Below are 25,118 nucleotides of genomic sequence, written 5' to 3'. Positions count from 1 at the left end.
CGAAGGCAGCTGCTTAACCAACTGAGCCACCCAGGTGTCCCAACAAGTACTACTTTAAAAGTCACTATTTGGTAGTGAAAATTAGCATGTTCTAAATTTATAGATGGCAGGTACGCCGGGGTGGCTCAATTAAGTGTCCAACTCTTGATCTCAGCTCAGGTCTTGATCTCAGGGTTGTGAGTTCAAGCCCCACATGGGGGGCTCCCAGATGGGCATGGAGCCTACTAAAAAAAAAAAATTTTACAGATGGCAACTAAAATTTACCTAAAGATTGGGGCGCCTGGGTGGCTCAGTTGGTTAAGCTCCTGTCTTCAGCTCAGGTCATGATCCCAGGGTCCTGGGATCAAGCCCCACATCAGGTTCCCTGCTCTGCGGGAAGCCTACTTCTCCCTCTCCCACTCCTCCTACTTGTGTTCCCTCTCTCACTGTGTCTCTCTCTGTCAAATAGATAAAATCTTCAAAAAAAATTTAAAAAAATAAATAAAATTTACCTAAAGACTGGCATGTTAAATGCATTCTTTCATCCCTTCAACAAATAATTCTTGAGCACTTCTATATACCAGCCACTATGCCAGGTGCTGGGGATACCCCTGATCATGGCACTAGGTCTTCCCTCTTTTCACATTCATGGAGATTATATTCTAACAGATTTATGATATTTTCACTAATAAAGAACATTCTTTCTACACATCAGGACAAAAAGCAGAAACTCAAAAACTGCCCATCCTTGATTTACCCTTCCTCTGTACTGAGTGTTCGAGCTCTATCAAATTTTCCTTTGAAATTTTTAATATTAACTCCTTCCTCTCTGTTCCCACCTTTCTGTAATTATGGTACTTTTACTGAAACACTTCCCATTCCCAACTTTCTACCCCCTCCTCCAACCTCTCCTCTTATTAAAATCCATCAGCAATACAAATGCCAACACCTCTCTCTTAGACATCTTTTCATTTTCTAACTCATCTGATCAAAAGCCTTGACTCCCAATTACCTACCACATCAAGGTGAAGCATTCTGCTGGCCTTTGAAAATCATGCATAATTGAATCCCACCTCATCTATTTCATCTCATTTCCCACTATTGCCACATACTCGATTTGCTCAAATAAGGCCATTCTGCTCTGCGTAAGCACAAACAGGCTATGATGGATCTTGCCTCCTCACATGGTTTATTCATCTAAAACAGCATTCCCTCTTACTCCTCTGCTTTTCCAAATGTTAACCATCTCTCAAGGACAGCACAAATTCTACCTCATCCCTAAGACGTCCCAGGGCTACTGCAGCCCTCCCTTTCCTTCTTTGAACTCCTTATGTGCCACATAACTTACATCCAAATGTTATGAATAATAAGGTGCATACTTGTATGCGTCTACATTAACATAATAATCAAATATTTGATAATGAACTGAATTTTCTAATTTTATATGAATGGGAGAAAGACCTCTAGCATATCAGCCAGACTGAATTATTTGACTTGCTTTCACCTTGCCCAAGCACAATAGCATTGCTTTTGTTTCAGCCCTGCCATTTAGGAAATTAAGTTCCACCTCGTGGAGCTTCCGGAACTATCCCATTCAAAATTTTTCTTACCAGCAACTGAAGAGCTATGAACAGCAGGGTAACTTCTGAGGGGAAAAATAAATTCTAAAATTACTGTTCAGTTTGTCTTTAGTAGAAAATAATTAATGTAGGAATTTCCAATTATATTAAAGGAGGATGTGATATAATAAAGAATCCATTTGGCCTTCATTCCCACCCAGTTCCTGGAGCAGAGCTTCAAAATCCCTTGGAAGTTCCTGTGTGATAGGAGTGTCTTTTGTTAAAGTCCGTTTCAACATACTTGAGTTTACCCTGATAAGATGACCCATCAGGGAGAAGGGAGGGCCTAGATAGCTTCAGGATGGAGACTGGTTACCAACCATGTGACTAATGGGTTGGAACTTTCAGCCCCACCCCCAAACCTAGCAGCTGGTAAGGGGGGAGGCCAGGAGCCCACAGATTGAGTTCAATCACATCGTCAATGATTTAATCAATCATGCCTACATAACAAAGCTGCATATAAAAACTCTGGACATCAGAGCTCAGGAGAGCTTCCTAGTTGGTGAACCTAATGATGAACCAGGAGGTGGCACACTCTGACTCCACGGGGACAGATGCTCCCGGGCTCAGGGCCCTTCAAGACCTTGCCCTATGTACCTCTTAATCTGGCTGTTCATTTGTGTAACGGGAAGTACAGCACTTTCCTGAGTTCTATGAGTTGTTCTAGTGAATTATCAAACCTAACGGGGTTGTAGGAAGCCCCAAACTTGTAGTCAGCCAGGAGGAAGTGTGGGTAGTCTGGGGACCCCACTTGCAGTTGGTGTCTAAAGTAAGGGCAATCTAGTTGGGGACCTTGCACTTTTTTAAGATTTTATTTATTTGAGAGAGAGGATGAGAGAGAGAGAGTATGAGAGGGGGGAGGGTCAGAGGGAGAAGCAGACTTCCTGCTGAGCAGGGAGCCCGATGCAGGACTCGATCCCGAGACTCCAGGATCATGACCTGAGCCGAAGGCAGTTGCTTAACCAACTGAGCCACCCAGGCGACCGGGACCTTGCACTTTAACATGTAGGATCTGATGCTAATGCAGGGTGGTTAGTGTCAAAACTGAATTGAATTGTAGAACACTCAGAAAATTGTCAGAATGAAGAGGGCACAACAGTTTTGCTTTTATAAAAAGTAGTGATGGCTCAAAAAACTGAGAAACACTGTAACAGACCTTCTATCGAAGAGTACGAGTTCCACTCTGGCATATTAACCCATGTCTGGACCAAACAAGGGAAAAAAACACTTGGAAGATCATACAGAGAGTATTAACTTAATGCTTTTACATGACCCATCTTCTTTGTGCAGACTCCTACTATTAATTAATTTGCTAAGTATTTACCTGTCTTCCAAGTACAAAGTTTGAACTTACATTCTTTGTGGGGATAATATGGAAAATGTATTAAACAAGATAGACAAAATTACTATAAAGAGGTACAGATCAAGTGCTATGTTCAATCACTCTTGAGAAAAGGGAAAGGGGGCAGCAGGTAAGGGTGGGAAGAGAAAGGGATATTTTTTGCTTTAAACATAGCAGAAAATCAAAAAGCTCATAAAAGAAGCTTATAGTTTGGTCTCAAGGAGGAACAACTGAGTAATCAGTTAAGACATGTGTGTTCTTAAAACAGTACTGTGCGTGTGTAACACCTAGGCAAACATCCAGCACATCACCAGTGATCTCCTAAAGGACTTCCTAGACCTCCTTGATGAAAACTTTACTTTCCCTACCAGCTACTGAGTATCTCTGGAAAGACTAAGGAACAAGAATTTCATTATCACCCACGGGAAATTCCACAAGGGCAGAGAATGTGTCTTTCTTGCTCACTATTGAATCTTAGCTCCTAGCAAATGCTCTTAGTAAATGCAGCTTATGGCTTAGTGGTTAAGAGCACAGATTTGAAATTTAGGGAAGTGGTTGGTTACTTGTGAGAGAAAGAAGGAAATGCAAGGGGCTTCAACTGATTGGTAATGTTTTCTTTATTAAGCTAGGTGATGGGTATTTGTTATATAATTCTTTATACCTTTGATATAAATATTTCATACACAAAGAGGGAAAAAAATAATACAGGCTTTGGAATCAGCCAAGATCGGATGGAAATCTTAGTCCCAGGGCTTACTAGCTGTGTTTCCTCAGGCAAGTTGTCAAGCCTGTTTATTCATCTAGATGATGCTGAACAGCTGCGGCCGAATTGGTATGAGGATTAATTACGATGACAGATACGTAATGCTCAGCACAATACCTGGCAAACATTAAATACACAAATGGTAGTTGTCATGAGGATGACGATCACAGTTCAAATTAAAGGAGTTAAGTGAGCACTAGAATGGGCCAGAAAATTTGGATTTGGGAATCAGCTTTCTAATTAGCAGTATAACCTTGAGTTGTCACTGACTCTCTCTGGGCCTCAATTTTCTCACCAGTTAAAAAAAAAAAAGGACTAGATGCTATCAATGTTTATACTCTGTTTATAAAAAAAAGGACTAGATGCTATCAATGATTAATCTACACTATCATGCAGCACACCTTAGAAGACTGGCCTGTAACAGATGAAAAAGTGCACATTACATGTACCTTAGAGTACCCTAGCAATGGCAGACAGATCCCCAAACTGTATCTGTTATCTATTTTAATTGTGTATAGGAAAGTGATTTGTCAGGAACCATCACCTATCTATAAGAACAAAGTGCAACTCACCAAGGCAATAAAAATCTAGAAATTTCTAGAACTTGCTGACTTATAATCAGCATTTCATAACTTTTTTCCTTAAATAACTCCTTTCATCATGGCCTTGTTTAGGGTCCCAGAAATCCCAAACCTTCAGCTAGCTCAAGGTAGTATTCATCTCAAAATCCATAGTAGTCCATTCTAATTCCACATGATATGCACAATGGAGGCAAAATAGTTATCTTAAAATGAACCAAGCCACTGCCTTATTTCAGCATTAGAAAACCTAGAACTTGGACCTCCTGCCTATTTTTTACTCTTGGCAACTGAGGCTACTGCAGAGTAAGAAGAATGCATTTGGGGAAGAGCCCTAACAAAGTTCCTTGCAAAGAGTGGTGATGTCTGACTGAAGACAACACACAGCAGAGCTGCCTGTGGGTCACCTGACAGGAGGATGCCTCTGCTGTGAAGTCCAATCAAGTCCACCAGGCCCTGTACTATATGTTATTTTAGTAAGTAGTAAAACTCCCAGGTACTTAAAACAATAAACCTTTCAGGAGATTCAATGCTTGTACAATTCCTGTGACCTTTGAACTTCTGGGTCTTTCTTACCCGAGTAGAGAGGTCTTTTTCCCTAATGTCTCCAAAACCCCACAACTACCGCCAGCACAGATGTTCCCAAAAACTGTTCCATTTCTTTTTTTTTTAAAGATTTTATTTATTTGACAGAGAATGACACAGTGAGAGAGGGAACACAAGCAGGGGGACTGGGAGAGGGAGAAGCAGGCTTCCCATGGAGCAGGGAGCCCGAGGCGAGGCTCGATCCCAGGACCCAGGGATCATGACCTGAGTCGAAGGCAGACGCTTAACGACTGAGCCATCCAGGTGCCCCACATCTCTACATTCTTATCCTTGATCAGCTATGTTAAGAATGGGAAAAATTAATCAGATGCTCAATAACTCAGATGCTCCCTGGTACCCAAAGGGAAAACAAGTCTCACTCTTGCTTGGTCCTTGAGAAATCTGCCTGCCTTAATACCCTTCAGACCTTGATTCCTCTCACAATCCCGTTTTTAGAATTACCTATTTTTTTTAAGACTTTATTTATTTATTTGACACAGAGAGAGAGAGCACAAGCAGGGGGAGCGGCAGGCAGGCAGAGGGAGAGGGAGAAGCAGGCTCCCCGCTGAGCAAGGAGCCCAATGTGGGGCTCGATCCTAGGACACTGAGATCATGACCTGAGCCGAAGGCAGCTGCTTAACCGACTGAGCCACCCAGGCACGCCTACAATTACTTTTTACTAATTTTAATAAGATTTTATTTATCTGCAGGAGAGAGAGAGAGCACACGAGCAGGGGGAGGGAGAAGCAGGCTCCCCACTGAGCAGGGAGCCCAACTTGGGGCTCAATCCCAGGACCCTGAGATCATGACCTGAGCAGAAGGCAGATGCTTAAACTGAGTCACCCAGGCGCCCCTAGAATTACTTTTTTAAAATTCTGCTTGTATCCCACCACTCCAAAGCCCTCACCAGTTTCAGAAGAAACCTTTTATTTATGTTTTATTTATTTATTTTTTAAAGATTTTATTTATTTATTTGGCAGAGAGATAGAGAGAACAAGTAGGCAGAGAGGCAGGCAGAGGCAGAGGGAGAAGCAGTCTCCCCGCCGAGCAGGGAGCCCGATGCGGGGCTCGATCCCAGGACCCTGGGATTATGACCTGAGCCGAAGGCAGACGCTTAACCGACCGAGCCACCCAGGTGCCCCAAAACCTAACTTTTAATCCACAGCTGGAAACCCTCAATAAAAATGATCAAAATGAAGTAAAACACCAACATTAAAAGGCCTCTTAGTTTCCAAGGAAGCTAAGGACTTACTGCTCCATAATCACAACCACGCAGGCCTTCAACAGGTGGTCCATGTTACCTTTAAAGTCCCCTCCCTCACCACAACCCTTCCACGTCATCCATTCTCCCTCATCTCTCTGCTCAAAACTCATGAGAACAGCCCTTTTCCTGGCCAGTGTCCCTTTCTACTTTTCCCATGGACCCCTTACATTCCCAGGGATATTTTCATAAGGGAAAGACCAACATTCTGAGGAAAGTCCGATTTCTTCACAGCTTGGCTCAACAAGGCAGTTGTGGCCACCATTGCAACAGGCTCCTCCCACCCGAGTACAAACCTGCCACCAGGTCTATTCCAACAGGGCAGGCCTCAGGGACAGAGGACACCCCTTGACAAGAGAAAGGGCACTATAAACACTACAACAATTAAAGAGCTATACTTAGGCTTGATCATACAGACCTACAATCAGTGATACCAAAAGTGGGAATCATTCAATTTATATGGATACTGCCACTTAGAGTGTGGTACCTTTATTTATTTACTCATTCATATTCTGCCATACCTGTTAAAAAATCTGAGGCGGTTTAGTACTCACTGCAATATAACAATTCCATCTAGTTTCTGAAGTAATTGTATAGCAGGCCTTTAAAAAATCAAAGAACAGGAATCTCTTCCACATAAAAATCCAAGAGTGATTTCCTCTTCTAAAAAAAGTTCAGAATTAGAGCAAGAGAGACAGATTACAAGGAACTTGGGAGAAAATGAGCACAGTTTCATTAGAATCATTTTGGGTTTCCTTTTGGAAAAGCAGTAAGGTGATAGCTACTTTAATAAAAGATTGGCAGATGTGATTTAGTTAAGAAATGCTTCAGTGAATCTAAACTAGAGCTTTTTGCTTCCTTTAAGGCCTAACCACCGAACCCTGAGTGAGACTATCAAAGAAATAGGGAAGCAGCAGGTTTAAAGTTATAATAGGCCACTAATTTTAGCCTAATTTTTTTTTTAAGATTTTATTTATTTATTTGACAGAGAGAGACACAGCGAGAGAGGGAACACAAGCAGGGGGAGCAGGAGAGGGAGAAGCAGGTTTCCTGCTGAGCAGGGAGCCCGATGCGGAGTTCAATCCCAGGACCCTGGGATCATGACCTGAGCCGAAGGCAGACACTTAATGACTGAGCCACCCAGGTGCCCTTGGTACTTAGATTTTATATATGTGTATATAGTACTTAGATTTAAGCCATTTAATTTTTTTTTTTAAGATTTTATTTATTTGACAGAGAAAGACACAGCCAGAGAGGGAACACAAGCAGGGGGAGTGGGAGATGGAGAAGCAGGCTTCCCGCTGAGCAGGGAGCCTTGATCCCAGAACCCTGGGATCATGACATGAGCCGAAGGCCGACGCTTAACGACCGAGCCACCCAGGGACCTCAATTTTGGCCTAATTTTAATTGAGAAATAAATGAGTACCTTAAAAACAAGGAAAACATTTTAGAATACTAAATTTTAAAAACTATTTAAATAGGCCTACAATCCAAAAGGCCCCTCGACAATGGCAGATCTGAGTATAAACACTACATATTTTCAACTACTCCAAAAAATAATTTCCATGAAGGAACAAACTTCTCTAATTATTGTACCAATTAAATTTTATATTTAATATAAATATCATATATAATATACTTACATAATTTTATAACAAGTATAAATTTAATAAAATATAATATGTAAAAACATAATTGAAAAATATTTAACATAAATATTAATATGGAGGACAAAAAATGATTGTTAGCCAGCCATCTAATGGTCTCTACTTCCTCTATTTTGCCTGAGAAACACTGAAATAATCTATAAAAACAAAAGGCACGGTCACAATTATCCCCAAAGAGGGAAGGCCTTCTGATCAGTTCAACACAACATGCCACAGTATTGTCTGGACTCCATGCTTCTAAGTAGGTCATCCATGGGAAACATAATTCATCACTATAGAACAAATTATCTGATTTATCCAGGCTAAAAATTTCTTTGTCTTTTCATCACATCTTTTAAACATCTAGTTCTAAGTGACAGCAAATTCCTAATATTCATGAAGCGGAAATAACATTTTTTGGTTCTAATTACCACCCTAACCGCCATATTGGCTATTTTTCTTGATAACAAACACCCCGTGTTTCAAGTGGTAAAGGGACCTACTCCTCATTTTTATCTGCTACTTCTTACGAAGCCTTGTTGGCTCTCCCTAAATTATGTAATTAGAATATACAGGGATGAGGAAGGTGACTATGGAGTTATAATTTTAACTGGGAAACTTTAACATTTGGGGCACTAGCTGAGTACCGTTTCAAAGGAAAATTTCATTGACCCTATGCAGACTATTTGGGCTGCAGAAGAACAAACGTTATGGTCTATCCCTCTCCTTTGAACTAGATCAACCCTAGTGCCCAGCTGGTGCCAGAGGAACAAAAAGACAGGTCGTAATACATATGTGAGAATGATATAGACTCCCTATGAAGAGAAGAGACTCTTTAGACTATGCTTGAACATCCTTAGTCACAAACTATCACCCAGGTACTAAACACAGTATAATTGAAACTGGAGGAGTTTAATCTTCAAATATCATTTAACAAAGATCAGAATGGAAAGCAATACGGCTTTAAAGGGATTGTAGAAAGTTTTTTTTCCTAACATAAATGCTAGCTTATTATTGAAGTTTCTTTGATTCTTATTCCTACCATATGCCTGAGGAATCTCTCCCAATCCTACTAAGATGACCTCTGGTGTTTCAAGGAGAAGCTGACCTCTTGGCAAGAAATGTAACTGTTGGCAGCCAAGACACAGAATAGACATGACACTGTCATTAGAAGTCACTGGTCTACCTTATTGCCAGAACACAGGAATCTCCCAGGCAAAACCAAGCTAAGGACCTGGGACAAGACACTGGACGAACGCTGCCCTCAAATGCTAACAATAACCACACATCAGATTGGATTTAAGAAAGGAGAATGGTCGGGGCGCCTGGGTGGCTCAGTCGTTGAGCGTCTGCCTTCGGCTCAGGTCATGACCCCAGGGTCCTGGGATCGAGCCCCGCATCGGGCTCCCTGCTCGGCGGGAAGTGTGCTTCTCCCTCTCCCACTCCTCCTGCTTATGTTCCCTCTCTCACTGTCTCTCTCTCTGTTAAAAAATAAATGAAATCTTAAAAAAAAAAGAATGGTCAAATGTTTATGACTAAGAGGACTGGTTTGGAAAACAAGTAAAGGCTAAATAAACGGAACTTGAATTCATTCATTCTTTCAAAAACTATGGATAACCTGGGGCACCCGGGTGGCTCAGCAGGTTAAGCGTCCCACTCTTGATTTCGGCTCAGGTCATGATTTCAGGGTCGTGAGACTGAGCCCCGCGTCCAGCTCTGCACTGAGCATGGAGCCTGCTTGGGATTCTCTCTTTCCCTCTCCACCGCCTCCCCTCCCAAGCTCTCTTGTGTGTTCTCTCTCTCAAAAAAACAAAAAACTACAGATGACCTTTGAACAATGCAGAGGTTAGAGGCACCAACCAACTCCGCATATCCCCAGCAGTCCAAAATCCTCAGATAACTTTTCACTCCCCAAAAACTTAACTACTAATAACTACTGTTGACCGGAAGCCTTACTGATGACATAGTCTATTAATACATATTTTGTATGTTATATGTATTATATACGTATTCTTACAATAAAGTAAGCTGGAGAAAAAAAATGTTAAGAAAATCATAAGGAGGGCACCTGGGTGGCTCAGTTGGTTAAGCGACTGCCTTTGGCTCAGATCATGATCCGGGAGTCCGGGGATTGAGTCCCACATCGGGCTCCCTGCTCGGCAGGGAGTCTGCTTCTCCCTCTGACCCTCTTCCCTCTCGTGCTCTCTATGTCTCATTCTCTCTCTCTCAAATAAATAAAATCTTTAAAAAAAAAAAGAAAATCATAAGGAAAATACATTTACAGTACTGTACCATAAAAAATCCCCATATAAATGGACCCACACAGTTCAAACCCATGTTGTTCAGGGTCAACTGTATTTGAGTGCCTACTTTGTGCCAGGACTACTCTAGGCACTGGGGATATAGCAATGAACAAGACAAAGCCTCTGCCCTCATGAAGCTTACTATCCAACCCAAAAAACAAGTGAACAAATATGCAGGGAAGAATCACCTAAGTCAAGGCCTTCTTGTCCAGAAAGCAGTAGAGAGTGAAACAAGGGCCAGATTGTGATAGACTTTGCAGGCCTGCATCAAAAAGTTTGGACTTTACGGGCGCCTGGGTGGCTCAGGTCATGATCCCAGGGTCCTGGGATCGAGCCCTGCATCATCAGGCTCCCTGCTCAGCAGGAAGCCTGCTTCTCCCTCCCCCACTCCCCCTGCTTGTGTTCCCTCTCTCACTGTGTCTCTCTCTGTCAAATAAATAAATAAAATCTTAAAAAAAAAAAGTTTGGACTTTATTCTAAGTCAAAACAGAAATCATCAAAGAATTTTAAAAATGGGTAACAGGATCTGAGATTTTTTTTTTCAAGATGACTCTGCTCGCTACATATAGAATAGACAGAATTAGAAGCAGAGAGACCAGTTAAGGAGAGATATTACAAAAGCCTCGGCCAGAGCCAATCGAAGCCTTAGCTAGTTTGGCTTGAACTAGTTTCGATGATAAGCTAATCAGTTAGACATACTGAGTAAGACCCATCAGATTAATTTAAAATGAGGATAAGAGTTCCACCTTCTCAGTGATTTTGACCAGTAAAGACAAACATTTCAATTTAAAAACAAGACTTCACTAAAACTAGGGGCGCCTGGGTGGCTCAGTCGTTAAGCATCTGCCTTAGGCTCAGGTCATGATGCCAGGGTCCTGGGATCGAGCCCCGCATCGGGCTCTCTGTTCCGCGGGAAGCTGCTTCTCCCTCTCCCACTCCCCCTGCTTGTGTTCCCTCTCTTGCTGTGTCTCTCTCTGTCAAATAAATAAAATCTTAAAAAAAATATTTATAACACTTCACTAAACTAAATCTTGTGTACTTTTAATGTAGCTACATGATTTAGATAAAAAGTCATTAAGGTCCATGCTAATTTTACTGCAACAAGGGCATTTGTTAAGCATAGTAATGCAAATCTAGTTAAATACAAATTCTGGCGACAGAAGCTGACCATGAAAAATCATAACCTGAAGAACTAAGTTTTGCGTGGTCGCATTTTTAAGGATTTAAAAAATTTTGTTTTGTTTAAAGAATGGCAACTGACTTTTAATGTGGCCTGAATGGTCCCCATTATGTTCAATATTATTAAGATAAGGTGCACATGATATTTAAAATACTTTGGCTTTCTCTGCAAATACCTTAAAATTTATAGACAATCTAACTTCTTTGATATGAAAACTAAAGAGACAGTAAGCAATTAGTTCGCATTTAAGCCTGGACGGATCAGAATCCAGATTCTGGATGGGCCAAGAAAAGATCCATTTCACCTCCAGAGTACAGTATAGGTTTAGCCAACAGAATGTTGAAACCATTCACAACTATTTGGGAGCTTCAGTGAATGAAGCTGCTGCCGAGTGGTTCAGGGACAGTAACAGCAGTAAAATGTACTGAAGTGATAGAGAAGGAACAGACTTTACAACAATACCAGAGATGATGCTTTTTTTTTTTGCTTTTCCCATTCCCCTTAACCATCTTAAAATGACAACTAAATTACTATCACTTTTACCTTAAAAAGTGGGTTTCCTGATAAATCCATGTGTTAGACCAATTTATTTTTATTTTTTTATTAAAATAGCCTTGGTCTTATTTATGTTTACCCAGCGTTTAAAGTGGTATAGCTAGGCTAGCAGCTGTCAAATATTTACATTAAATCTTCTAATGCTTCAAACATTTCCCCCCAAAATACCAGCTTTTATTTAACTAATTAAAATTACATATTTCACATTAAGTATAATTCTAATATTTTTAAATATGAAAAAAATATATCTATGGTAACTGGCCTAAAGCTTTTAGGACAAACCTTTTCAAGAAAAATGTCTTCCTTAAAAACTAAGGCTTTCTTTTAGATCAGGTTCTCCCTGTGATCAAAAAGCTCATGCATGCACTTTTCTCAACTCTCCTATTTGCTTTCATATCTGCAGAACATGGCTTTTAATTTTTCTAACAAATTTCGAGTTCTTTTATGTATTTCTAAATAATACTGTTAACATTTTAATTTAAATGCCCTAAGGCTGAACAATGTATCTTAGATATATATAGCATTTCTATTTTGATGTTTTACAGACTAATTATATGTAATTGCTTCCTATATTCAAAAGTAAAACCAAAACATAAGATTTTTACTTTTAGAAAATTAGTATTGCAATTACTGTACTATAAAACTGTTTTATTACACAGTTAACGATCTCCTTTTTAAGTGGCTCATCTACTCACTTTCCCAAATTTATTCCAAATGCATCAGGTATGAATCGTATGTTAAGTAACACCTTCCTGAACTTTGTCAAGGAAATCCATGCAAAATACAGATTAAGATATAGTTAAAAATAAAGACTAAAATTCACAACTGCAAACCAAAAAGTAAACTGTGTCAAGCCAAGCTTACTTCCAAATTCTGATTTTAAAGACTTCTCCAACAGCAGGTGAACAGAGATTTCAATGAATATCAAAGAACACTACAGAAGAGGGTAAAAATGTGTTAGCCTTCTTCCTTGGGAGTGCAACAGAGTGACCTGTAGGGGCTACTCTAGGATGAAATGGGGTTTGAAACAGAATGCTTCAAAACATTAACTAATGTATAAACAAGCAATTCAGTCCTCCCAGCCCACTTTCCTATTTTAGTCCTACCAAATGAGTCATGTAACTAGCCAAGTGATATTAAGAAGTCCCTGTTGTTCTGTCCCCAAGTCAGTGAACAGAAGGCATTTCTCCTTTATTATATCTTCAAAAGGTGAAATCGAAGAATTTCTAGGGGGTCTTATGTGTATGTGTCAGTTTGGATCTCCTGTGTGCCTGTTATTTATAAATTAATTACCAAGTAGCTATACAATAAATAATGCTTAAAAGGGGGGGGTTGGCTTTTGGTGACAATAATTCTCTCAACTAAAGGACCCTCCCCAGATAATTATTCATTCACTGAGCACTTGTATAACTTGAAGTTGAGAGTAAATTTTTGAGGAAATATCGAGGATACCAGGAGTTATTCCAACGCAAAGAGCAAGTAACGCCAAAAACAGGTGAATTGCGAGCACCAAAAAAAAAAAAAGCAGAACCCTGACCTTGCCGGCAAGTCGAACAGTTGGGCACCCCTCCCCCTAGCTTCCCCGGGAGCCGGTTCACGCCATCCCAATTGGTCAGTCGGCCTGTTCCAGCACCTGCCTGGCAGTGACAAGCGAATCTCCACGGAAGACAAGAGGGTCTGAAAAGGAAGCGGCCTCGGAAACGCTTTGAGGCCCAGGAGGAAAGGATTCCAAGCGGAAAAGGAGAAGACCTTCGGAGGGATGAGGCCGGCGGTCAGAGGCTCAGAGAGACAAGGCTTGCGAGGACGACTGGGGGTCAGGGGCCGGAGGTGTTAGCAGGGCCCGGGTGAGGTGAGAGGTTGAGGGCCGCCTGCGCTCCGCGGGAAGGGGACAGCTAGGGGGCTGGGAGGCCCGAGGGAGCGCAGAGGGGCGAGCAGGCCCGGGGCGGCAGGGGCTGCGGTGGCCCCGGCGCGCGGACTCACGTTCTCCCACCAGCAGGATCCGCACGTCTTTCTTCATGTCGGCGGCTCGCAGGGGCCGGGCTCGGCCCGCACGCATGGAGCGGACGCCTCTCGCCGGGAGCGCCTACCCCGCGGAGCCGCACTCCCAGCGCTGCCGGCACCGCCTGCCAGCCTCCCCCGCCGCCCCGCCCGATCCTCGGCCAGGGCCCGCCGCGCCGCCTCCTCGCCTGCTTCCCCGCTCGGGAGCCGGGACAGCTCCAGCTCCGCCTCCTCCGGCTCCGCGGGCGGTGGCGGCGGCGGCGGCGGCAGCAGGGCCGACGGGGCGCCGCGAGGGACAAGTGCTTTCGGAACGCGAACGCTCTCCGGGCCTGAGCGGCGCCCCCCGCGTCCGGCTCGCGGCAGCGCAGGGCCAGGGCGCCTCGCCCACCCTCCTCCCGGCCCCGGGGACCGCGGATACGCCGGGGGCTGGGGATTTGAGTGGCAGATCCGCTAGTCTGAGCCCATTGATTTTGCAGAATTGGGGCAGGAAAAGGTACTTGTCCAAGGTCACATAGCTAGAGCTTGGCAGTGACTCAGGACGGCAATATTCTCACCAGACTATAATCGCCAGGAGGGCAGCGACCTGCCTACCTGGTTTTCAGTAGCATCCATACCTCATTGGACATAGCCCTCAGAAAATGCTTGATTGATGAAAGGGTGACTGGCTCCTGGGACAGAGCCTTTTTCACTACCCAAAGCCACCACCCTAGCTGCTTTTTGTCTGTGATGCTTACAAAATACAGTTCTAAATAATGACATTCTTTTTTACCTTGTCCTTGTAAACAGATTCATTTCTTTGTAGCAAACTAAATGACTTTCCTCTGCTCTCAGCCAAACTTAGTTTCTAAACCAAACTAAGCCACTTTCTGTGGTTTCCTTTGAGCAAGGTCCTCCCATACTAATCTTTAGTTAGGCTTGCTGAACATAATGCTGGACACATAGGTGACACTGGATAATAAACTATTACTGAGTTTTCTAATGTTGCCTTATTTCCTCCTGGCCCTCTCTCTCTGGAGGAATTTGTTGCTATCTGCATAATGTACCTTTTTTTTTCTATCTTAAATATTACATAGTAAGTTTTTAGAGGAAATAAAGTGTGCGTAATACAATCCCCCTTTCTCCTAGAAGAAGCCATAGGGTGTTGGTGTAGCAGTTAAGAGCTGCTGACATAGTGCAGGGGATTGAATCCAGATCCATTACCTAATGAGGTATGTGATCCTGAGTAAGTGCTTTTACATCTCCAACCTGTCCATTCTGTAACGCGGCAATAATGATAACAATACTTACCTCTTCAGGTGGTTTTGAAGAATAAGTAAGATAATAAATGTCAAACATCTGGTACAGTGCCAGACTCCATACTTGGTCTGTTGATCTCAGCTACCATTGTTATAGGGAAGTTGAAAAGTTACAAGCCACAGGCTTTGAGGCAAATACATCGTTACAACAGTATTTTGCCTCTTAGTATAATGATGTCCCTAAGGAGCATAGAAGAGGAAGCCCTTCCAAAAAACACTCTGTGATATAAGGAGGGAGATAAGAGAGATACACTCCTTGCTCGCTGGGAGATAATGAAGTCCTATTCCAGGATGGATGCAAATGTGAAATTCAGGAGTCTTTTTTTTTTTTTTTGTAAGATCTTATTTATTTGAGAGACAGAGCATAAGCAGAGGGAGCTGCAGGCAGAGGAAGAAGGAGGCTCCCCGCTGAGCAAGGAGCCCGATGCAGGACTCGATCCCAGGACCCTGGGATCATGACTTGAGCCCAAGGCAGACACTTAACCGACTGAGCCACCCAGCTGTCCCAAAATTCGGGAGTCTTGATAACCCAATCTTTCAGGGGAAAGGATTCCTCTGAATTTTAGTATTACATGATGATTGAGTTGAAAAGACCCCTACAGAGCACTCCACTCTCATTACTCTATAGGTAAAAGCAAGACCCAGAGAGATACCATGACTTGCCAAAGGCAGGGCAGCTGAGACTGAGCCGGGCTCTACCATCCTTAGTGTGTGACTCTGGGCAAGTCACATCACCTGTTGCCTCCATTTACTCTCTCCCAAATGAAGACTATCATTTCTTCCCAGTCTCCGACCTTATGGAGTTTTTTGGAGGATCCCATGAAATAATTTATGTGAAAAAACTTTTTCTTAAAAAAGTAAGTTACACAAATATTAGACTACAAAGGACAAGGGCCCTTTACAGAGGGGCAAATTCTTCAGGGCACTGCCCACTCCAAGCAACGCTCTGTAAAGAATCTCGATCCCAGGAGTGCTGCAATAGCATTACCAGCTGATGATGGTGTTAGTTCTGAGGGACTTCTCCAGGAGCATGGGAAGAGACAAGGCCTTCATGGTGTTGTACATGTGTACCAGCATGTACAGCTTTGGCATCTCTATTAATTGAAATATTTGGAAGGCAGGGGACTAAGAAGAGTTTATTTGGCAGGGCAATATCACAGAGTTAATACTGGGAACTCCTTTGTCAATAAAACCTACTTAAAAACCCACAGTCGGCGCGCCTGGGTGGCTCAGTTGGTTGAGCGTCTGCCTTTGGCTCAGGTCATGATCTGGGGTCCTGGGATCGAGCCCTGCATCGGGCTCTCGGCTCCGTGGGAAGCCTGCTTCTCCCTCTCCTTCTGCCCCTCCCCTGGCTTGGGTTCTCTCACTCTCTCTCCGTCAAATAAATAAACCTTAAAAAAAAAAATCCAGACTCAAGGGCTGCAGAAAAGAGACAACCAACCACCACTTTCAGTAAGCAACAACGAATGGTTTGTACAAACGGAGACCAACACTCATTAACGTGAGGGAGAGGGTATCTGGGCCTCCTGGGCAATGTAAATTTCTTCTTACAGCTCCTCTCCATCTACCGATCAACTATACTTCTGGAACTTTGGCCCCCTGCCCTCCCTTGATATGCCCTTCTCATAATATTAACAGGCATCCATCAGGGGTCACTGTGAAGTTCTCCAGGAGACAGCACAGTTCAGGGGTTAAGAGCAGGGACTCGAGTCTGCCCGCCTAGGTCTGAAACTCAGCTTTGCCAGTAACTAGTTGTGCATCATCAAGCAAATTGCTTAACTTCTCTGTAACTCATCTGCTAAATGGTAATAACACCTCATGGAATTGTAATGAAGATTAAATGTGTTACTAGTAGGAAAACACTTAGAATAGTGCATGGTACATGGTCAGTGATTTACAAATGTTGAATAAAGTAAATTGTGAAGAAAGTGACTTCCGTACACCTCTCTGAGCCTAAGTATAGAGGCACATGATGACACACTGCAGCAAAACATAAGCCAGGGAATGGAGTTGTTGGCAGTGGGATTTACTGTCGGGATGTTACAGACTGATTACTGTATATTAAGTATGTTGGATAGAGCCAAGAAGACAGATTGGAATCTAGAAAGCACTGATGGAATTTTCCTCCAGAACACTGCTAGGAAGGAGCTCTACCATCACAAAACAAATTTCTTGCCTCCTCAACTGTACAGGGGACATAAGAAGGTCTAACAAAGTACTCTTGCCAGGAGATAACAGGATCCATCTTTTATGTCTGTCAAAGGAGGAGCTTGCCACATAGTCTCTCTCTGCATCCCAGGACAGCAGAACACCCAGAGCCAGTGGGTAGAAGATGACTGACATTGGGTGGGAGAAGAGGCTGGTTTCTGATTGGTGAGTTAGTCACAGTCCTGGGCAGGAGGCCAAGTCAGACTCGGGCTGGCATTGGTCCCACTCCTCAGATCCTTCTATCAAGTTAAACCCAAAGTAGCATTCATCATCCATCATCCACCCATTCTTCACTTTTGTCTCCCATTCCGCCCAGGAAGACTTCCTTTTTCCCTGTCAAGCCTGCTCTGCTGGAGCAGAAAAGTCCAATGCCTTGATACAGAGTAAATACTTTATCTTGCCTTCTAATGCACTTGTTCTTGGCTCATTGTTCAAACATCCATGTCCTCTGCGTAGTCACATGGACGGGTCTCTAGAGGACAGAGATTCTGTTTGCTTGATTAGGCTGGAAGGTACGTCACTCAGCACAATTACTTATTAAAAGGCGTTTGAAAACTAACCATGTTGAAAGGCAATTTTTCCACATAGGACCCTCATCTGTTAACACAGCATAACTTAGAGTTGTGGAATCACTAGGTTGTACACTTGAAACTGATGTAACATTGTGTATCAACTATACTAAAAAAAATCCTCCACTCTACAGCATACAAATGCTTTATTTTACAGGTTCTCTTTAGCTTTTGAAAAATGAAGGGATATTTTAAGTATTGAAGAACTGGATACTTTTTATAACACTCAACAAGATAGTACAGGCTGATTTTTGTCTAAAAAAAAATCCTCATGTATTGATGAGGTTGCATCCAGTTTTCTTCTTAATTTTCTTAAGCTCCTTTCAAATACAGATTGTAAAACAAAAACCCTCAATTAAGAGATAATTGTTACTGAGAAGCCTCTCAGACCCATCCTCCCCACACATGGTCTGAATTCCCTTAGGGAATGGGTAAGTGCATGGGCCCTGGAGCCTACCTTTCATCTCCAACACTTTGCTAGCTGGGCAAACATTGGGCAAGTTACAGAACCTCTCTGAAAAACATAAACCTCATCTGCAAAATGGAGCTATCTCATAGAGCTTTTTTGATAATTAAATAAAGTCCAGATAAAGCATTTATCACATTGTTTAACACATAGATCATGCTCACATATCACTGTTCACTGCATTTTTTAATTTGGAATTCATTTGCTGACATGCGTCATTTTTCCAAGGGCAAATTGATTAGCCTGCCCACTCAAATTGTAAACTCCAAAAGGCAAAAGTGCATTTAATATAACTTTTGATCACTGTAAAGACATTAAAAGTTTTACTGACTTATTATAAATATCAACTGGTGATTCTCAGAACTTTTTAGGCCACAGGCTATTTCTGCAAAACAAAAAATTCCATAAATAGTAAATTTATAATTTCTGTTTATTTCTGCAAAGAAATCACCACAATTAAATATATTCCAAGAAAATAATCAAAAGAAGAAAAAATATATACATATACATATTCCATTTAGAGGAACATTACACAACAGTTAAAAATGGAAAAGCATACAATTATAGGGGAATAAATTAAGTATGGCATAAAATTATTGGAATGTCTGCAGTCATTATGGCACCTGGCTGGCTCAGTCGGTAGAGCATATGACCCTTGATCTCAGGGTCATGAGTTCAAGCCCCACATTGGGTACAGAGATTACTTTAAAATTAAATAAGTACAGGGCACCTGGGTGGCTCAGTCAGCTAAGCGTCTGCCTTCGGCTCAGGTCATGATCCCAGGGTCCTGGGATCGAGTCTCCAGTCGGGCTCCTTGCTGAGCCTGCTTCTCCCTCTCCCTCTGCTGCTCCCCCAACTTGTGCTCACTCTCTGTGTCAAATAAATAAATAAAATCTTTAAATAAATAAATAAATAAATAAATAAGTACATTGGAGAACATTTGCAGTCATTAAAACTAATGACTATTATAGATATGGAGGGGCGCCTGGGTGGCTTAGTCCGTTTAGCGTCTGACTTCAGCTTGGGTCATGATCTCGGGGTCCTGGGATTGAGCCCCATGTCAGGCTCCCTGCTCAGCGGGGAATCTGCTTGTCTCTCTCCCTCTCCCTTGGTCTCCCCCCTTTGCCCCCCCCACTGCTCCCTCTCTTTCAAATAAATAAAATCTTTTAAGAAAAAGATAAGGAATTTACAAAATAAGTGAAAAAATAAAAATATAAAACCACATATATAATTACAGCTGTATAAAAATGAAATATATATTCGTTCGTTTATCCTCTATACTTCTGTAGTTTTGAACTTTTACAAGCATGTACGTGTGTTCATCGGGTAATTAAAAACGAATGGATGTACATAAATATTAGATGAGAGTACAAAGAAAGGAAAAATGTATTAAAGATTATGAATTAATTTTTATACAACCATCTTTGGTAAAATGTCAAAGTTAATTTAATAATTATATCTTTTAAATAAAATTAATAGAAATATTTAGAAGAGGGGTGCCTGGGTGGCTCAGTCGGTTAAGCGTCTGCCTTCAGCTCAGGTCATGATTCCAGGGGCCTAGAATCGAGTCCCGCATCGGGCTCCCTGCCCCCCCCACCCATTCTCTCTCTCTCTCTCTCTCTTGCTCTCTCTCTTAAATAAATAAATAAAATCTTTAAAAAAAATTAAAGAACTATTTAGAAGAATAGCAACGCTTTGAGACACTAATGTAGGATATCATGTTTATTAAGTCATTTAACAAGTATTTACTGTCTCTACCATGTGTGAGGCTCTGGGCTGTGCTCTGTGCTAGGAACACAGTAATGAACAACACCAATATGTTATAGACAAAGCAGCTCGTCTTTAGGCACCCATCCTATCACAAGAATCCTCCAAATCATTCCCTATGTACCCACACCTTTCAAAAACCTTCCACAAAAGGTGGCATCTCATAATCTAAATCTTTACCTCCCCTAGCCAAAACCAGCGGACCCCGTGACCATGTCGCATTCCTCTGGTAGTCTGCTCTTCCGATAGGACTGTGTTAACAGATGACCCCCAGGCAACACCATGCCTTAACCCAGCAAAAATGCAAATATCCCCCAGAGAGCTTCTAGGAAAAAATACCATGGTTTTAGCCCGAGGGGCCTTCCTGATGGCTCCTGGTTTTAGTGGGTCTGCTTTGATCAGATCTAAACGTGTTGTGCACCATTTTCAACAGAGATCTCCCTCTGGACAAGGGGGAGGACACTACAGGCCAAGTAGGCTAGATGCACAAAAGTACATGATGTGACACAAAGCAAGGTGGCTGGGGTGGAGAGTGTGTGGGGGAAGATGACAGGAAATGGGGCTAGAGGTAGGGAAGAGTGAAGGTAGGAAGTGGAACTTTCTGCTGGAGGCACTGGGGAGCCCTAGGGAGTTTAAAGTGGAGGAGCACATCTGATTTGTGTTCAGGGAAGCTCACGTTAGCAGAATGAGAACAGATGGGAAGGGGATTCTAACTAGAGACAGAGGGGCTCGAATTAAAATAATCCAGCAGAGGGGCACCTGGGTGGCTCAGTCAGTTGGGCATCTGCCTTAGGCTCAGGTCATGATCCTGGTGTCCTGCGATCAAGCCCCGAGTTGTGTTCCCTGCTTGGTGGGGAGCCTACTTCTTCCTCTCCTGTTCCCCCTGCTTCTGCTCTCTCTCTCTCTCTCTCTCTCTCTCTCTCTTTAAAAAAAGAAAATAATAATAATAAAATAAAATAATCCGGCAGAGAAGTGATTAGAGTCTGAACCAGAGTAGATGCAGAGGGAGGCGGAGGGGGCCGGGGCTGGGATGATTTGAGAAGGCAGAATCCAGTGTCACAACCTGGTGACTAATTGTGCAGAAGGTGGTGAAGAAAAGATCCTGTGGTAACTCCAAGACACTGTGTCCTGACCAAAGGCAGAAGGCTTTCTCCCCAGAGCATATTAATTTCGAAAAATAAAGGTGAAAAGACTTCACTGAGCAGGGAGGGAAGACACAGTCTTCCATAGAGCACCAGCCCAATCTCTTAGAACTATGTTACCCTAAATCGTGGAACGAGATAATTATAGATGGTGCAGGGACATTTGAAATGATGACCCCTGTGGCCAGAATGTTTTTCCCTTTTCTATTATGTTTCTGTCCTAATTAAGTCAAGGTGAAAGCCTCAGTAAATCTATAATACCTGATAATCTCCACTTGTGAGCGCATGCACGAGAGAGGGGGGGGGGGGAGAGGGAGAGAACGCATGAAAGCCAGCTCCAGAGCAAGCCTCGGGTTCAGAGCCTTATAGGACAGAACCAAGCCACTCACATTGTTTTTGTTTTCCGTGAAACATATATTTAGGGTTACTCCTTTAAGACACAGGATTCTGATTCCCATCTACATAATTATTTTTAAGTTTTCCTTTTGAAATAAGTGTACCTGAGGGGGGTTAGTGAGTTGGTTTAGGAAAAAATATTAAGCAAAAAATGGTGCAGGAGATATGCCAGTGTGACAAGAATCATGGCACATAAAAGACTGAAACTTGGGAAACAGCGTCCTGAGAAAGCCTATGGCTGGTTAGGAAAGTAAACCCCAAATCAGAACAAATCTTTAATTATAATTAAAGAAGACTGCACTCCTCTGGAAGGACACAAAATCATGCAGTGACTAGGGTTTGGGGTTTTTTTTAATATTTTGTTTTATTTATTTATTAAATATTTTATTTATTTATTTGAGAGAGAGAGAGAAGAGCAGGGGGAAAGGGAGAAAGAGGCTCACTGTGGAGCAGAGAGCCCGACGCAGGACTGGATCCCAAGATACTGAGATCATGACCGGAGCCCAACCAACTGAGCCACCCAGGCGCCCCGTAAAAAATATTTTTAAGTAATCTCTACACCCAACATGGGGCTCGAACACACAAACCCCAAATCAAGAGTCACATGCTCCACTGACAGAGCCAGGCAGGCGCCCCTTGCGGTGATTATGCTTTTGAGCAATTACGAACGAGGGTGAATTTGGGTTTGAATAGTGTAGGTTTGGGGCTGAGGGCTTAGGCAGGAGTGGGGAATGATGGAGCTGAGCATATAGGAAGGAAAATTCTCCCTTCCTGTCAAAAGCCCCAAGTGCCCCTGGGGAAGGAATTTTTCCTTCAACCACAGCAAAAGGTACCTGAGGTAACTCCAAAGAGCAGCATTGTTGCATTTTGCCGCTTGTTTCTGCAATCAGCTAGGAAATAAAGTCTTCAAATTAAACTTTTCCAGAAAAAAATGTATTCGAGGGAGGAAAAGTAAGGGACAGATGGATATAATTGTATGAGAGATTGCTGTGAGTCTAAGAAGGTGGTGGCTTCCCGGTGGGTAAGTGGTTCTTCCAGGAACCCAAAGCCCTGGACCCCAGTAATGGGAACAGCCATGCCTTCCAGTAGGTGCCTCCTCCCCAGCGGGTGAAGAGTGTGTGTGAGGCGGAGGGGAAGAGAGAGGGAGAGAGAGACAGAAGTGGCTGTTGTCACTGACATTACTCCCTTCTCCCTGACCCCCAGAAACAAAGCACTTCACAGAGACAAGCCTCCAAGAAAACAAGGGTTTTTGAGAGGAACGTCGGCAGAGGAGGTGAGAAGCTGCCCCAGGAGTCCTCAGTGCTCTCCCCATGAGCGTTTGCCTCTCCATGGGACGTCTTTCCAGCCTGATCCGTGTGGATGATTCCTTCCCCCACATAGTATAGATCCAAGTGAGAGGTCCTTCACCCACTGGCATTCCAGCTTCGTTAGTTCTTTCTCCTTCTTCTTCTTCTTCTTCTTCTTCTTCTTCTTCTTCTTCTTCTTCTTCTTCTTCTTCTTCTTCTTTTTTTAAGATTTATTTATTTGACAGAGAGAGAGACACAGTGAGAGAGGGAACACAAGCAGGGGGAGTGAGAGAGGGAGAAGCAGGCTCCCCGCTGAGCAGGGAGCCCGATGCGGGGCTCGATCCCAGGACCCCCAGACCATGACCTGAGCCGAAGGCAGACGTTTAACAACTGAGCCACCCAGGCACCCCTCAGCTTCGTTATTTCTATTCTGGAGGATTTTTCTTTTGTTCTGTTTGAGGAAGGGTACCACTTTTCACAGTGTCCCAGAAAGCTGATTGCTGACCAAAAACTCAAGACAAAAGCAAAGAAGCAGAGGGCTAACCTTCATTCTCTACCTTTCTGATTCTTATGCTTCCACTCTAGTTTGGGGAAATCATGTGACCAGGCAACAAACTCCGTGCTCAAAGAGGCCCCATTATCCAAACCACCAGACGGGATGGTATTTAACCAAAGCACCGCAAGACGCTAAAAACCCTGGCCTCTGAATTCTCAGTCTTAGTACTTTTAAAGGGCGAACATCAAGGTGACCCTGGGTGAGAAGATAAAAGCTCCACGATGCAGGAAGTGAGAACCAAGAGCCCTTTAACGGTCAACTGGCACAAAGAGAGAGGTCTTGTCCTTACTCAGACAACCCAAGACCACTCTACTAACCGAGGACCGCCACCACCACCAGGCAGAAAAAAACAGTACCTCGTGGTTCTAGGGATAGCTGTGTCCCATCAGAGTGGAAGGCCAGGTCCTGGCTCAGCACAGGACCTTATCAGAGGGTATTAAGGTTAGAGACTCGAGAAGTGGGGGGAAAGTGGGCCTGGTCCCTGCTCTGCCAGCTGACCAGCCCTGGACAAACCGCTAACCCCATCTGGAACCCTGCTTCCTGGTGTGTTACATTATGTACAGTGGTCGTGAGGCTAGAGAGCAAATTAATAGAACATGTGGAAGAATTTGGCTTGGCCCTGTTTTTGAGGACATGTATGTAAATTAGATGTGAGTCTCAAGATGTTAGAGGCCAAGGTGCACTGGAGGCTGACATAACTCTGTCATCGCTATGGTTACAATTGTCCTGGCATTTTCCCAGTTCCCTTACCTATTACTTTAATTCTTTCAGCAACACTTTGAGGAAGGTAAGGAAGGGTAAATAAGGGGCACCTGGGTGGCTCAGTTGCTTAAGCGACTGCCTTCGGCTCAGGTCATGATCCTGGAGTCCCGGGATGGAGTCCTGCATCGGGCTCCCTGCTCGGCAGGGAGTCTGCTTCTCCTTCTGACCCTCCCCCCACTCATGTGCTCTCTCTCGCTCTCTCTCTCTCTCTCTCAAATAAATAAAATCTTTAAAAAAAAGTTAAAAAAAAGGAAGGGCAAATAATAATTATTTCCATCTTACAAGGGAAAGGAGGGCAAAGAGGTAAATGTACTGCTAAGGGTTGTCTGGCTGGTTTGGGCCGCAACGCTTTCTGCTCAACCCAGCCCCACAGCCCAAATGTGAATTTCCACGTCTTCAAAACAGGTGCCAATCCAGCCTGGGGTCCTATGGATGAATTGCAAGCAGAGGAGAGGGAGAGGGAGATGTGTAGATTAGGAGAACTACAAGACACATTGACAGCTAATGGGTATGAGGGATCTTTCTGGGGGTGATGAAAATGTTCTAAAATTAGAATACAGTGAGGGTTTCACAACTCCATACTAAACATTGTTTTGTACACTTCAGTTTTTATGTTTTTAAAGATTGATTTATTTAAGTAATCTCTACGCCCACCGTGGGGCTTGAACTCACGACCCTGAGATCAAGAGTTGCACACTCTACTGACTGAGTCAGCCAGGTGCCCCAATCTGTACACTTACTTTATTTATTTATTTATTTATAAAGATTATTTTTTAAAAGATCATTTATTTATTTATTTGAGAGAGAGAGAGAGCGCACAAGCAGGGGGAATGGCAGGCAGAGGCAGAGGGAGAAGCAGGCT

At 43.1% G+C, this 25,118-nt stretch overlaps 1 protein-coding gene across 7 annotated transcripts in view; it reads right to left on the bottom strand.

Annotated features, from left to right (window-relative positions):
* The window catches only part of RHOT1 (ras homolog family member T1), a 60,289-nt gene extending 46,359 nt beyond the window's left edge, over positions 1–13,930 (bottom strand). For 6 of the 7 annotated variants that reach the window (XM_027625643.1, XM_027625647.1, XM_027625649.1 and 3 more), the window contains exon 1: positions 13,792–13,930. In XM_027625643.1, the coding sequence (XP_027481444.1) occupies positions 13,792–13,867 (76 nt within the window). In that variant the 5' untranslated portion in view covers positions 13,868–13,930. Of the gene's footprint in view, positions 1–12,675; positions 12,746–13,791 lie in introns of all 7 variants that reach the window. The other variant, XM_027625646.1, reaches the window with a different exon arrangement.
* Positions 13,931–25,118: the final 11,188 nt, after the last annotated feature.

This window comes from Zalophus californianus, chromosome 16 (assembly GCF_009762305.2).
Source record: "Zalophus californianus isolate mZalCal1 chromosome 16, mZalCal1.pri.v2, whole genome shotgun sequence".
NCBI lineage: Eukaryota > Metazoa > Chordata > Mammalia > Carnivora > Otariidae > Zalophus > Zalophus californianus.
This window is presented reverse-complemented; position numbering and strand designations above follow the sequence as displayed.